This window comes from Crotalus tigris, unplaced genomic scaffold, assembly GCF_016545835.1.
Source record: "Crotalus tigris isolate CLP2741 ecotype Arizona unplaced genomic scaffold, ASM1654583v1 scf7180000020534.110733, whole genome shotgun sequence".
In the NCBI taxonomy this organism is placed as follows: Eukaryota; Metazoa; Chordata; class Lepidosauria; order Squamata; family Viperidae; genus Crotalus; species Crotalus tigris.
Window position 1 is genome coordinate 95,245 of NW_024098067.1, and position 14,681 is coordinate 109,925.

Consider the following 14,681-nt stretch of genomic DNA (forward strand, 5'->3'; position numbering starts at 1 on the left):
TTGCCTGCCCCTGGCCTAACCAGACTGAGATTTGGTTTACCATATTCTTTCCTGCTATTTGAACCCCTTCAGAAGAACAGGGAGAGAAGAACCGACAGGGGTGGTGCTAAGCACTGCCTACCTCCTCTCTGGCTTGGACCTTCCAACTTGGCTTGTGCCATCCCTGGAGCTGATCCCAAACTCTTGCCCTCGCCCTATTCCCCAAGAGACATTCAAACACCCCTCTGGACCTGCCTCTTTGTGAGTCTCCTATGTCTTAATGCCAGGGTGGGGGCTGGACTGGGGGAAGGACCTCCCAAAGGAGAGAGGCGGGGCTTAGGTTGAGGCCCTCATGGCTCTGCTCTCAGAGACCCCCCCCCCCATTGGTCCTCCGGGTGATGAGAGGACTGGAGCGTTTTTTGTGGGCAGGCTGAAGAACGTTGGAGATCCCTTCCTCCCCCAGAGATGAGGAGGCCGTGATAAAGTTGACCAGAGGGGGCAAGCAGGCCAGCAGCTCTAAGGTGCCATTCTCCCTTCCTGACTTTTTTTTTTTTGACAGGAGGCCCGAGCGTTCCTGGTTCCTCCAGAGAGGCACCGAGTGTGCGGATATCTAGGAAGATGGAGGTCAGGGTAACTTCTTGCCAAGAGGGCAGCCTTCCTCCTTGCTTGTAGCCCAAGGCAAGCGCTGGGGCAAAGCAAAAGGGTTGCTCGGGAGGGGATCAGAAGGTGGGAAGGAGCTTCAAACCCCCCCCCACCCGCCCCCCAAACAAGGCCTCGAAAGAGAGCAACACCCCCTCCGAGGGAGGGGCATGCTAGCAACATGCATTTAGGGGTAGTAAGAGAGGGAAGTGGGGGGACCGGGAGGGAGGGAGGGAGGGAATTAGGGAAGGAAGGAAGGAAATAAAAGAAAAGGAGGAAGGGAGGGAGGGAGGAAAGAAGGAAGAAAGGAAGGAAGGAAGGAAGGAAGGAAGGAAGGAAGGAAGGAAGGAAGGGAGGGAGGGAGGGAGGGAAAGAAGGAAGAAAAGAAGGAAGGAAGGGGAATTGAAGGAAGGAAGGAAAAGGAAGGAATGAATGAAGGGAAGGAAGGAAGGAAGGAAGGAAGGAAGGAAGGAAGGAAGGAAGGAAGGAAGGAAGGAAGGAAGGAAGGAACAGCCCTGGACAAGAAAGGATGACGAGAGAAGAGACACGACCCCAGCTGCTGCTTCCGGCTGCCACCACCCACCCCTGCCCTAGAACGTCTTTCGATGAATGGCCCTGGAGCCGTCCTCCTCATATTCCTTCTTGGAGACCCACATCTTCTTGAACGTGTCCAGCGAGGCCAGAATGGAGCCCCTGGGGAGAAGGCAGAAGAGAATCAAGGAGCTGCCACATTGCCTTGGTAAAATAATACAGGTGGTCCTCGACTTACAATTATTCATTTAGTGACCATTTGACGTTACAATGGCACTGGAAAAAAGCAACTTAGGACGGGCTTTCACACAACTATTGCCGCATCCCCAAATTCACGCAATCAAAATTCAGATGCAGGTACTTATGACGCTTGCCGTGTCCCGGGAGAGTCACGTGATCTCCTTTTGCGACCTTCTGATAAGCGAAGTCAATGGGGGGGGCAGATTCACGTAATAACCGTGTTATTAACTTAGCAACACACCAACTGTTTGGCTTAGCAACAGAAATGTTGGGCTCAGTTGTGTCATAGGGGAAAGACTGCCTGCACACTGGATGGGCACAGGTTTTGCAAGGGTTTCATGGAAGCGTTGCTGGTGGAAGAAGCAATGGCTGGAGCTGAACGTGGTGCTACACCCAGGGGTTGGCGAGCTACATCTTTCCACAGGGAACCAGCCAGCCCCCGTTTGAAGCCCCCAGAGCCACCCTCAGCAGAGTCTGGCTTGAAGTGTCCTACTTTGTAGGGGAGTTGGGAGTTGCGGGGTATAGAAAAGGTTGGGAGCTGCTGACTTAGTAGCACACTGGATTCCCAGAAGGCCACCTGAAGAAACTAGAAGTATTTGAAATGTGGATTTACAGGCGGCTGTTACATATAAGCTGGGTGGACAAAATCAGAAATGAGGAGGGGATAAGCCGCCTGGGAAAGCCCAGGGAAATCATCAAAACAATTAAAAAATGAAAGCTAGAATATTTCGGACATGTGATGCGACACCCAGAAAAATACGGCATACTCCGTTTAATCCTCCAGGGAAAGATTGAAGGCCAACAAGGTCCAGGCAGAAGAAGAACATCGTGGCTTCAAAATCTAAGGGACCGGTTTGGACAAAACTCAGCAGCCCCTTTTTGTGCGGCTGCTGATAAAAACATGATCGCCAACATGATAGCCAATGTCCGATAACGGATATGGCACAAGAAGAAGAAAAAGGATTCCCAAACTGGACCTGAACACGATTTGCTGAATAATGAAGCACAAGGGCTGAATTTGCAAAGAACACTCAACCAAAACCAAATAAACCACGTTCTTGCTCGGGAAAGCCCAGTTATTACAAAAATGGCTACACTGGGGCTCCCCCACTCAGGCTGAGGAAGGGGAACACTCTTACCCAATCCACGTTGAGTATAGCCTCTCCTGAGGAGCGGAAATCTGGAAAGAAGGACACAGAAGCCTGCTTAGACCAAGCCCAGAGGCCGCCTTCGGCTATACACAACAGTCCTCCCAAACAAGCCAACAACATCAACACACCAATTGACCAATAGGAAGCCACCCCCAACCAGGCACCGCATCAACACGATGGGAACTGGGACTATTTTATTTATTTATTTATTTTAAAAAGGTGAATTTTGCTCACGTGAACAGAATTAGAGCTGGAGTACAGCATTTTCCCACGGATTTACCTTGATCTTGACGTCCTTTGGAGCGAGTTTCTTCACTTCGCTGAGCAGGCGGTCCCCAAAACCTTAGGAGTTGAGAGGCAAGTTAAGACCCTCTTAAAGCGCCAGAATAAAAGCTCCCCCCAGAGATGAAGAGGTGCTCAGGTCATTAAAGCAAGGGCCTCTGACCCTGCTGGGTGGAATTCAGGAAAACTGGCACCCAGCTGCAGTCACGCACGCACGCACGCATACTCACACACACAAACTTACATACTTCTCAAAAAAAAAATCAAGTGGCAGTTTTGAAGAGGGCATTTTACTTCCCATTTACAGAATGCCCTTCCCAGTCAATCGTCTATTTTTGCTAAAGGAGTAACTTTCTAGTAGAAAATCCCGCCTGTGCCATTAGCCCCCCTTTTCTCATTCTAATTGGAATGATCTCCATCTCCTTTCCATTTCCATTTCCACTCCCTCAAAACACAAGCTTCCTGGTCTAAGATTCCCAGATGCATTGCTCTCCCAATATTTAGATACTCCTTCAATATCTCTGCTCTCTTGGACCTACACCTTGTCTGGGAAAGAAATGAAAACTGCACATCTCCTTCCAGCCAATTTTTGGGACTCCTTTATCCAGATGTTATGGGCGTTCCACCCCTGGAGGCTTTTAAGAAGAGACTGGACAGCCATTCATCTGGAATGGTATAGGCCAGGGGTGGGCAACCTTGGCTCTTTTATGACTCGTGGACTTCAACTCCCAGAATTCCTGAGCCAGCCATGCTGAGGGGAAAGGGAGAGGTTTCCAAGCTGAGCCATGAAGCTTGAAGTCCACGAGTCATAAAAGAGCCAAGGTTGCCTACCCCTGGCATAGGCCCTCCTGCATGAGCAGGTCCCATCCAACTCTGCTGTCCTGTTATCTATTATTTGTTACAAGCAGAACGTACCTCCTCTCTATCAACTAAATACCTTTAAAGAGTGTGGATCCTCCAGACAGGACAATGTTCCCAAACAGCGTCCGCCTCAGGTCCATGTCAGATTTCTGGATCGCGAATACCAGCACTTCGTGGATCCCTTCGCTTTCATCTCCTATTAGGTCTGGCTGGAAAAGCAGCTCAGGAGCTCGGAATCGGGATGGACCAACCTGTCCCAAAAGCCACAGGGTCAACTCTGCTCCAGCAGGACCGTTTGGTTACAACACTCATAAGCCAGACGAAGGTTCCTCTCCCCCCCCTTCCTTATACAGCTCACCAAATATAGCTGAATTAATCAGACTCTGATGCACAGCTAGGAACTCAAAAAGCTTTCTTGAAAATCATGACAAATTGAGACAGGAAGTTTCAGGACCCTCACTGCACATCCCAGGACCGAGACACGTTGTTTAGCTCAGGAACTTACATCTAAAGTGCTTCCGTCAGGCAGTGTGTACTGCACCTTCTCTGTCTCTAGGGCTTCATCCTTCTGAGGGTTGATGGACAGGTAGCAAGCTCTCTGTAGGGAGGAAGGAAATATGTGAAGCACCTGAACTGGCCCTGGAAGCCACCCGCTAGAGGAGCTCCTCGGAGGTCCTCCTGGCCGGGTGGGAGGTCAGCTAAGTCTCTCCTCCATCGCTCGACCGCGGCACCAGGCAAGACCTTGGACCACCTCATGCCCAAAGTCTGTCCCAGGTCTGCCGGAGTTCCTCATCTGCACGTTCCTTTTCAAGCTTGTGCAGCTCTTGACGATCTCAGGCGTGCTTTGTGTGCATTTTATCTTATTTCGCGGACACCACCACACACACTAGCTGCTGAAGCAGCCCAGCTCAAAGCGACAAGGCTGCTTGCATTCCTCTCGGCATGAGCTACCAAAGCAGCCACTTCACAGGCAAGCTTCTTTGAAGCTTCCGTTGCAGGCTTTGCGCTGGCTGAAGGCAGCAGCTTTGAGACGCGGAAACAGCGTCTGCCTTCTTTGGCATCTGACGGACACATCAGAGCAATCGCCTGCTCGGCGGCAGCTTCCAAGACAAATTGAAAACCAGTCGCCAGTTTAACACCATCTCCAGCTTGAAGCTTGCCAACTGTTCTGCCTCGGTGAGATGCTCAACACTACATTTGTCAGCATGCCGGGGAGTCCGTCCCAACTGCAATGAGGGCAAAGAGCCCCCCCCCCCAATCACACGCATATAGATATATATATATATCCCCTCTCCCTGGACCTTACCTCCTTTATTGTCTTGACCACTTCAAACTCGGCCGAGGTGTGGAAGTCATAGCCCTCTTTCCGTAGCAGCAAGCGGAGGTAGCGGGAGACATCCCGCCCGGCAATGTCAACCCGCATAATTGAGTGAGGCATGGCAAAGCCCTCGTAGATGGGCACCGCATGCGTCACACCGTCCCCAGCATCTAGCACGACTCCCGTGGTACGACCCGTGGCGTAACTGGGGAAAAGCAGAGTGAGGTGGGGAGGGCAGCCCATTAGGCTAAGGAAGGAACCCAGTGGACCAGGTCTTAGCCTGACTTAAGTTTCGGTCGGCATCTGTTATTCCTTCACACCGTGAGACAATTCCTAAAACGAGGCGTTTGCAATGGCGTTTCTTAAAAAATGGGGCTTGTCTTTTTACTTTTATTATTTCTCCTCTCTCTCAGCCAGCGTTCTCATTCTACTTGGGCTGGAGTCTTGGACCATACAAGTAGCCCTCGACTAATTGAACCCAACATTTCTGTTGTTACCGTGTTTCCCTGAAAAGACGACCGGGCCTTATATTAATTTTTGTTCCAAAAGACGCGTTAGGGCTCTGCGCTGTGTTTCATTGTTTGCTGGACCAAGGTCCCTCTTAGATGGTGAAGGAATTGGGTTCATGTGTCATGGCTCTTCAGAGGCTGGTTCGGAGGAGGAGGAGGAAGAGTTGGACCATTCGACAGAGAAGAAGGGCGAGCTGAGGACAATGCTGTCCCAGGCCCCTCAGGCATTGGGGGAGCTGGTCGACCAGACGGAGAGCTGCCTGCCTGCACAGACCCAGGGGACCATCGGCTACCCTGCAGTGGTGCTAATAGGCAGCCAATCTCCTTTGATGAGGAACAGCTGCCTGCTCCACTCATCCAAGGGCACAGAGAGGAGAGGAGAGGCAAGCCCAGAGAAGGGCTACAAGGCTAATCTGGAGGAGGTCACCCCACCCCTCCTCAGAAAGAACACCTGGAGGGGGAATAACTCAAGGCAAAGCCATGGGGAGTTAGTCTTTGCCAGGAACAATTATTTGCTTTGGCTTAAACTCCCCCGGCTTTGACTCCTGCCTGTTGCTGTTTGCTTTGCCTGGCCTTGAAGACTCGGCTTCACATTTTGTTTTGGGCCTTGCCCTTCTCTGGTGGCTATATTTGGCCTTTGCTTCCCTGGGGCTTTCAAACAGCTTCTTTTCTGGGACCTGTAAGTGGGTGGCGCTTACACTGAATTAAATTTAATTTCCGACCAAGACGTGGGCCCTTTCCAAGAGCCAAGGGTTCATTGAAATCCTTTTCAAGAGAACATACAAAGTCAACCGTCACTGAAGCCCAGAGGTGGAAAGTCACCTCCGATCCAGCCAACCTGCACTTCCAGCAATTGGAAACTGACAGACCGAGATCCCAAAGGATTTGTTCAAATGGCAACTGGACTTTCTTGGTCCAGTTTTCCCTGAAAATGTGTTGCTTCTCATCCAAGAAGCTTTCTGGATGAGAAGTGAGATGTTTTCAAGGAAAACCGGGCCAAGAAAGTCCAGTTGCCTTTTGAACACCTTTGAGACAACCGTGAGCTGGGTGACTGAGAATCTCCACAGACACTTACAGACTGAGGACGGCTTGCATGGAGATGAAGAGAGCAGGAACATTGAAAGTTTCAAAGAAAACCTCTGCAGCTTTTTCCCGGTTTTTGCTAGGATTTAGGGGGGCCTCTGTCAAGAGAACAGGATGCTGGAAGGAAAACAAGAGAGTCTACATCAAGTTACGAAACCGACTGAATGTTTACAAGCACCTTTTCATGTCAGTCTCCCCATCCAGGCCCTGAAAAGTGCCCCAATCCAATTAGAAGCCATTGGGATTTGACTGCCAAGCTAATTCTACTGACTTTTCTAAGGACACGATGTGATGTAGAGCACTGGATGTTAAGGAACTCTGTATGTAACTATGTTTTTCGCAACACTAAGTTCTTCGAGAACATGTTTAATCAGAACCAAATCTAGAGCAAAGGGCTCCTCTGGCATCAGAACTGCCCAGAGACAAAACAGGAAGGAAGCAGGATCTAGAAAACTCTGGAACCCATCCCTTTACCACAAATGTGGTTTTTCACCCCTACCGGTTAGGAAACAACCAGAAGATCTTTAAGTCTCCAACTCCCTTATCCCTGCTATATACAGTGGTACAGTACTTGGTACTCAGCTGCTTTGAAACTCATCAAATTTGGTAACTCAACGCATTTTGATGTCAAAATTTTGTCCCAGCACTCATCGTTTGTTTGGTACTCAACGCACAAGCTAGAACTTGTCAGTGTCAGCTGCCTTATGACTCACTACATTACAGTGGTACCTTGATACCCATTACTAATTGGTTCCGGGAAGCACAATTCTAAAAATACCAGAATGTATAAACAAACACAGGTTACAAATCTCCACCAGTATTGCCATATTACCTCTTCTGAAAATGTCTGCAGCTGGTCTTTGGAATAAACATACTGCCAGATTCTCTCCATGTCGTTCCAGTCTCGGACAATGCCATGCTCCATGGGGTACCGGATGGATAACAACCCTCGGTGTTCCTACAGGAGACAGAGGAGGAATTCTGCTGCAGAGGATGGCACCCAGCAGCCAGAAGATAAATCCTCTTGGGTGGGGAGAACAGATAATGCTCAAAATATATAACCCCTGGTCTAGATAGACACCATAGAAACGTTCAAAGGTTGCAAAGCAGACCAAACCTGTCTAAAAGGCACAGTTTAAAGCACAAATGCTCCTATTTGCCTATTAGTGTTGGATAAACCATTGTCCAGCTATATGGATCGGTCCTTTTTTTTTTTTGTGGCGTAAGTAAAACTCTTAATTAATAAGGAGAAAAATCAAGTCATTTACTATTTCGGGTTGGAAACAGGGTTCAAATGAAGCTGGACCCCTCTGGTTCTGGGACTATACCATCTTTGGTAGCGGAGGGTGTATCCCAGAGGTACGGTGGGTGGGTTTTTACCTCTGCTTTTGGTCCAATGAAGAGATCTCCTTCAAGTGCTCCAGCCATAACCCGGACATGCTTCGGGCGGCCCACACTAGCAAGAAAGAGAGCAATTATCACTCTGCACATGATCATGTGTCAATCTTACAAGGCAGACCAGATAGAAAACACAATTAGATGATCTAATTCAACTTTATTGTAAGATTACATTAAGGGAATCATGCAATTCTGAAAGGACAATTTTCCTAACATCTCCTTTACAGCGCAAGAAATGGATCCCTTTTGAGCCTCTTGACCTGCCCCCCCCCCTTCCTACTGTGGGCTCTGCTGCCTTTTATCCGGCTGTTCCCTTGGCTGTGTCTCTTTGCCCTCTTTCCAGAGATAATTCTTACATACTATTCTACTGGGCAACCCTTTGCAATGGATCATCAACCCTAACCCCACCCAACACCCCTCTTGTTCCCAACTGTCTCCACCTAACAGCTTATGGAGACAAGGAGCTTTGGAGCAATACTTACTAGTTTGGGAAGCAGTACTTTGGAATCTGATCTCCAGCGAAGCCAGCTTTAACGACGCCTGAACCCTATATGAAAAAACAAACAAAACCCTCATCCACAGCAAGGCGGAAGATATCTTAGTTCGAAACACACTTGGTAGCAGAGACAAATTGGCCACACGTCGCCTTAAAACTGGCGCTGAGATTTTCCTTCCCTTTTTGCAGATTTCCCTTTTCAGATTAAATGTCTCCCGCTTTGATCAGGTATGCCTCGGAGATTGAGGGGAGACACACCGTCTCGGACAAAGCAATTGAGATGTTGAAGCCCTGCGTGTTTATTTCTTCCAGATCTAACTTTTATACAGCTATATGCCCTTGTTAGCTGTAGTGGCAAAAAACCTACTATGTACTACAGGCCAATTCTTCATTCAGTCTTTGACAATATAGGTAATCCTTGTGTCAACACTGCTAACATCGAATGTTCTTGCTTTGATATATGGAGACGCAGCCATTTTCCTTTACTTTACCTTTTACTCTTAGAGTTAGAATTAGATGATACTGGGGGGGAGGGGGAGGAATGCATTTGGGAGTTTAATTAAACAAAACAATACTGTATAATGGTGGGAACCAAGGTTCTTTTTAATAAGACATGGCAGGCGGAGAACTGGTGGGAAAGCCAGCATTTCAAACTAATTGGAGAATGTGATTTATGACTGTTAGTCAGAGGAGGGAATTGGGCTTTGATACTATGTGATTAGGGAAGGGGAAGCCAGATTTTGGCTCGGACTATGTACGTGCCGATGCTATGCTACTCGAATAAAGATTCTTTAAGGTAAACAAGGCCTCGAAGTTCTTTGAAGTTTCATCTGTCAGAACCATGACACCCCGACTTAAACATTTCATTTCGTGACTGTTCAAAGTTATAACGGCACTGAAAAAAAGTGACTTGAGGCTGTTTTTCACCCTTACGACGGTTGCAGCCTCTTCATAGTCAAAATTCAGACTCCTTCTTACGACGGTTGCAGTGTCCCAGGGACACGTGATCCCCTTTTGCGATCTTCTTACAAGCAAAATCAATGGGGAGGCCAGATTCACCGAAGAACCGGGTTACTTACTTACAGTGATTCACTTAACAACTGTGGCAAGAAAGGTCGTAAAATGGGGGCAAAATTCGCTCAATGTATGTTTCCTTTAGCAACAGAAATCTGGGGCTCAGTTGCGGTCATAAGCCAAGGACTACCCGTGCCACATTAAGCGACAGTGAGAGCAGGGGGAGTCTACTGCTGCTCGTGATCGCAGAAGCCTGCCATCCGTCAGGAAAAACACTGGCCTGGATCACTGCCCAGGAACGCAAGAAGCCAGCTTCAAATGCCCATCAAGCAAGCCTGGGACCCTTTTGCTGGCTGGGAAAGATCAGGCTGACTCACTGCTGATTCACTCCTACGGAAGATCAAAATCATGACTGCAACTTTGAGGCCGGAGCACATTGAAAGAAAAGAGAATTCACAGTGCTGGAAGTCAAGAGTGAAAATCTATGAGCCACTTTCAGGCATAAGATCCACTTACGACCACTTTGCTAGGCTGGTAACAAAAACGCCCCTCTGCTACGGGTAGAGATGGGCCCTTGATCTCCCGAGAGGACCCACCATTTAATAATCCAACACAGGCCTGAGAATCACGGGATCAACTTAGCTGCAGGAAAAACCTCCCTTTCTCCCCTTTGATGGGGGCAACGGCTTGTCCGTCAGCCTCTGGGAACAGCTATGAAATTGCCCAAAATCTCTCCAGCCAGTTGATAATTATTTCTTTGCAGCATGAATCCGCAAGTCTCTTTCGTAGCCACACCCATCAGAACTACCCCCAATATACAAAATTAAGAGAGAGAGGGATGGGTCAAGTCTAATTCGTTAGCCCCAAGATATCTGTAAAATTACTTCCATCTTACCCAATATATTTCTTATATTCTTATTATAATTTACAACAAGAGCAAACATGCCTGAAAAGCCTCCAGAAAGAAAAGTGCTAAGCACTTTTGGGCAAAAAAAAAAAAAAAAAAAAAAAAAAGACACATTTTATAAAAGCGAGAGTATTCATTAATAATGACTCTTTGTATGATATTTACGTATCATGACCAGTAGGCTATTCTCAACCTCATTGCGTGGCAAAAGGGATATTTGTCTGGGCTAATCCAAGTTTTATACCACTCCACAGGGAGCAGGCCTGGCCAAGACATAAATGCAACTACTTCCCTGTATTCATAGCACATAGAACAGTGGTTCTCAACCTTTTTAATGCCGCGACCCCCCCCCCAACCGGTCGTAAGTCGAGGACTACTCAGCCGGTCGTAAGTCGAGGACTACTCAACTGGTGCAGCACCGTTTGCAGAATGGGACTTTTGGCGGGCTCAGCAGGGCAGAGACAGCCTGGACAATTCCTATTGGCTTTTGAAAGCCAATAGAATTAGACTCTGTTCAAGAGAGTCTATTCTATTATTGGCTTTCAAAAGCCAATAGAATAAAAGGGAGTAGCACAGCTAAGGAAAAGGAGGGAAAAATGGCGGACTGCGTTGTTTGGCGACCCCCGTGAAATGGTCGTTCGACCCCAAATGGGGTCCCGACCCACAGGTTGAGAACCACTGATATAGAACATAGAATTACAGAATTGGAAGGGACCGTGGAGGTCATCTAGTCCAACACCCTACTCAAACCGGAGAGTCTATACCATTTCAGGCGAATGGCTGTCCAGTCTCTTCTTAAAAGCCTCCAGTGATGGAGCACCCACAACTTATGAAGGCAACTTCTGTTCCACTGGTTAACTGTTCTGACTGTTAGGAAGTTTTTCCTTAATTCCTAGATTGCTTTTGTCCTTGATTAGTTTCCATCCATTCCTTCTTTCCCTGGCTTCTGGTGCTTTGGAAAATAGTTTGCCTCCCTCATCTTTGTGGCAGTCCTCAAATAAATTCTTAAAAATACTCTATTTATTAAATCAATTTAATCTCCAATTCTTAAAAAGATAAGAAAACACTATGCTGTATACTATAATGTAGGATTTCTATTCACATGTACAAAACAGGGAATAAATCAGAAAATGTCAGGAACTCTGAAAGTTCAACGAGACCAAACGAATAGTAGTGAGCCTGGGGGCAGGCACACTCAGTGACTATGGATTGTTAAGTGTAAAATGAAAAACAAAGGATAAAAAACAGAAGGCAAAAACACCACAAATCATCTTTTCCTCCAACTAATGTTATTTCTGGAACCATCCCCATCCTGAACACTCTGCCTGTCATATGCTGAATGAGGGACAGAAAGCTCCACACTTTGTACTTCCAACTTCCGGAATTGGGAAAAATTACTTTGCATTCTTCTAGAGAGAAGAAATGCCTAACAGCTATGAATAACATTTAATAATAGTCTACAGAAAAAAAACCTCTGGAAACCTCAGAGGGATACTTGTGGCAGAGAATTTTACATTGTTCTCTTCTGGCAACTTAGATAGGATTTTCTATTTGGTTTGCAGTCCACTTTAAAAGTCCAGACCTAGCAATAAAAACACAACAAATCCAACTGATGTGATGAATGTCAAGTTGCTGACAAGTTTGTCACTTGCAGCACAATAACCACACCACATTCACATAGGCTTAGAAGAAAGCTGCACCAAATTCAACAGGTCACACTCTCATACCCATGTGCAGACGTGCAATTGCAGCCGGAAACTGAACTATGAATTCAGGAAATCTCCAGTCCAAATTTTAGTGCTATTATGAACTCACCAAGTAGTATTCTATTCTGTGTGTAAATCACTTATTGAGGCTCACCTGGAAAGGAGCAAAAAAAGCATCCACAAGAAAACAGAGGAATTAACACAAGCCATGGCAATATTTAAGCAGCCACTACAGTAAGAATACATTCAACACAAGGAAGTTAAGCACAGGAAACAATCCTATCAGGTGGAGCACCAAAGAGCAACTGGGTCAGGGCAACTATTGCTGTCAAAAAAAAAAAAGTGCAGGGATGGAACAAAATAGTAGGAACCGCGATCAAGATCAACACAGCTGCCTTTCTCTCTCTCTCTCTCTTGCTTTTCTTATACTATACCTCCAGCCCCCCTTTTTGTGGCTCAGCAAAACCAGAAAGTGGCTTCGGCTGGAGATACTCAGGGCTTCCCAAGAACATGCAACTGGCTGCCAAGGAAAACCAGGGAGGCCTTTGGTACCCTCAAGACAAAGAAAGAGGCCCTGAGCCTCTGTGCATCACCAGGAGGCCACCTCTCCTTGGCTGCCATCAAAGGCTGGACTAAACCTTCTCCAGGCAAAGCAAAGGATGGTTCTTAGACTCCTTCCAGATCTGGATGGTTTCATAAATGTGGAGATAGACCTTAGCAAGCAACAATCTATCCTATCCCATGTTTTAAACAGAAGTACCCATGGGGGGGTGTTGGGAGAGGGATGATAATGATGACTACCCACCTTCCTCAATATCCTTAAACCCCAATAATAACCTCGCTTTCCTAGAGCAACATCATGTAAAATAAGGTAAAATAACCTTGTCATTTTTTTACTGTGAGCACAACAGCACACATCAAAAATGAAATTCAGTTGCCCGCTCTCCAAGTGAAACACATACATGACACACACCTAAGCATACTATGTACAACATATGTGTAGACTTACCCCCCCCCTCTCCATATAGATAGCAAATAAATATAAAATGCTGTCCATCTTGAATATATGACGGGAGGAGGAAGCGACGATCCATGGCATCTGCGGCCACCCCATCCTTTTTCCATCAAGGCGCACTATTTGCTCCCTGGTGCAAACCAACCCTAGTCTGAATAATCGTGATCAAACATATTTTATTAAATGCTGAGTAATCGCGCAGGGTTCAGAGCGGCTGGGCTCCTTGCAGGCAACCAAGCACGAGCCTTCTTGATCCCGGGATTCTGAACACGCATGCATTACCAGGATTCACACGACACGCTGGACCCCAAACAAACCAAGTTAGGGTTTCTGCATCCTGGCTTAACGTTGCCCCAACCTTGAGGGCCATCCTATGCAAGAATCAGCCAGGAATCCGCGGCATCTCTATTATAATCTAGAGAGCCGAGGCAGGGATCGGGCCGGCCCTCGCTGGGCCACGGCCAAGGCCCCACCCAGCTCCGGCACCTCATCCTCCGCCGCCGCCGCAGCCCTGCCGGGCGCGGCTCTTTCTTCCCCAGGCTGCTCGGCCGGGCTGCAGGCTTACGTTGTCAATGACCACGGGCTGGTTGGCGATGATATCGTAGGATTCCATGGCCGGGGCCGCTGGGCCTGGCCGAGCGAGGACTCTGGAGCGCCCGCCTGAGCCGCTGGAGCTCTGCCGCCGGCGCCCGGGAACCACCACCCAGCCCCGCGCACCCTAACCCGGCCGCCCCTTCGCCACGGAGGAAGGCGGGCACAAGGCGGATTGACAGCATGCCGCCCAGTCGGCGGCGACGACACGTGAGTGGCATCGGCCAACGGGCGGCGGCAGCTCCCGCTTTCCGCTTGAGGGTCCGCCCGCCATTGGCTTGCCGGACCGCAAAAGGGCGGGCCTTCCGTGTCAAGCTGAGTGAAACAAGCACAGGAGGGAAAGGGCGGGGGAAATGAGGTCATGGTCTGTTCTTAAAGGGACAGCGCTCTATTTTGACTTGGGGCTTCCGGAGCGGGGGAAATGGCTTGACTGGCCCGGCGACGGGATCCGCGCTTGGGAAAAGAGAGATTGCAAAGGACAATTGTACCTAATAAAGTGACGAGGCTGCAGCTGAAAGGAACCTCGCCGAAGGCCCGAGGTTTATTCTCCAACTATAGTTCCAATCATTCCCAACCAGCACGTGAGCTGGGAGCCCCCTCGCCTTGATGAAGATTCCTGCCTTTGTAATATTTCCCAAAATATTTCTTTCTCTGGATTTTTCCCACGGCTCAAGCTTGTCTTGCCAACCTGAGATCTTTGCCCGAAGGAGAGAAGCAACCTAGAACTAACTTCCTGACAGTGAGAACAATTAGCCAGTGGAACTACCTGCCTCCAGAAGCGGTGAATGCGCCAACACTGGAAGTCTTTAAGAAGAGACTGGACAGCCATTTGTCTGGAATGGCATAGGGTCTCCTGCCTGAGCAGGGGGTTGGACTAGATGACTTCCAAGCTCCCTTCCAACTTGATGATGATGATGATGATGCTCCTGGTGGCCTCCATCCTTGATGTTTAGGCTAGCAG

The 14,681-nt window shown here is 48.2% G+C and overlaps 1 protein-coding gene across 1 annotated transcript; it reads right to left on the reverse strand.

The window, feature by feature from the left end:
- Positions 1-1,042: 1,042 nt before the first annotated feature.
- Positions 1,043-13,883, reverse strand: LOC120318917 (beta-centractin). Its single transcript, XM_039367076.1, has 11 exons — positions 13,695-13,883; positions 8,474-8,538; positions 7,974-8,049; positions 7,426-7,551; positions 6,586-6,710; positions 4,990-5,206; positions 4,189-4,281; positions 3,760-3,934; positions 2,821-2,882; positions 2,529-2,569; positions 1,043-1,311 (listed from the first exon to the last, which is right to left on the reverse strand). Exons 1-11 carry the CDS (start codon positions 13,740-13,742, stop codon positions 1,209-1,211), a joined length of 1,131 nt encoding a protein of 376 aa, XP_039223010.1. The 5' UTR covers positions 13,743-13,883; the 3' UTR covers positions 1,043-1,208.
- Positions 13,884-14,681: the final 798 nt, after the last annotated feature.

Coding starts and splice junctions, on each gene's coding strand:
- LOC120318917 (XM_039367076.1), bottom strand. CDS start 13,742: ATGGAATCCTACGATATCATCGCCAACCAGCCCGTGGTCATTGACAAC. Junction 7,552..7,973: donor TCATTGGACCAAAAGCAGAG/GTAAAAACCCAC, acceptor TGTCTCCTGTAG/GAACACCGAGGGTTGTTATC. Junction 6,711..7,425: donor TGCAGACATTTTCAGAAGAG/GTAATATGGCAA, acceptor TTTTCCTTCCAG/CATCCTGTTCTCTTGACAGA.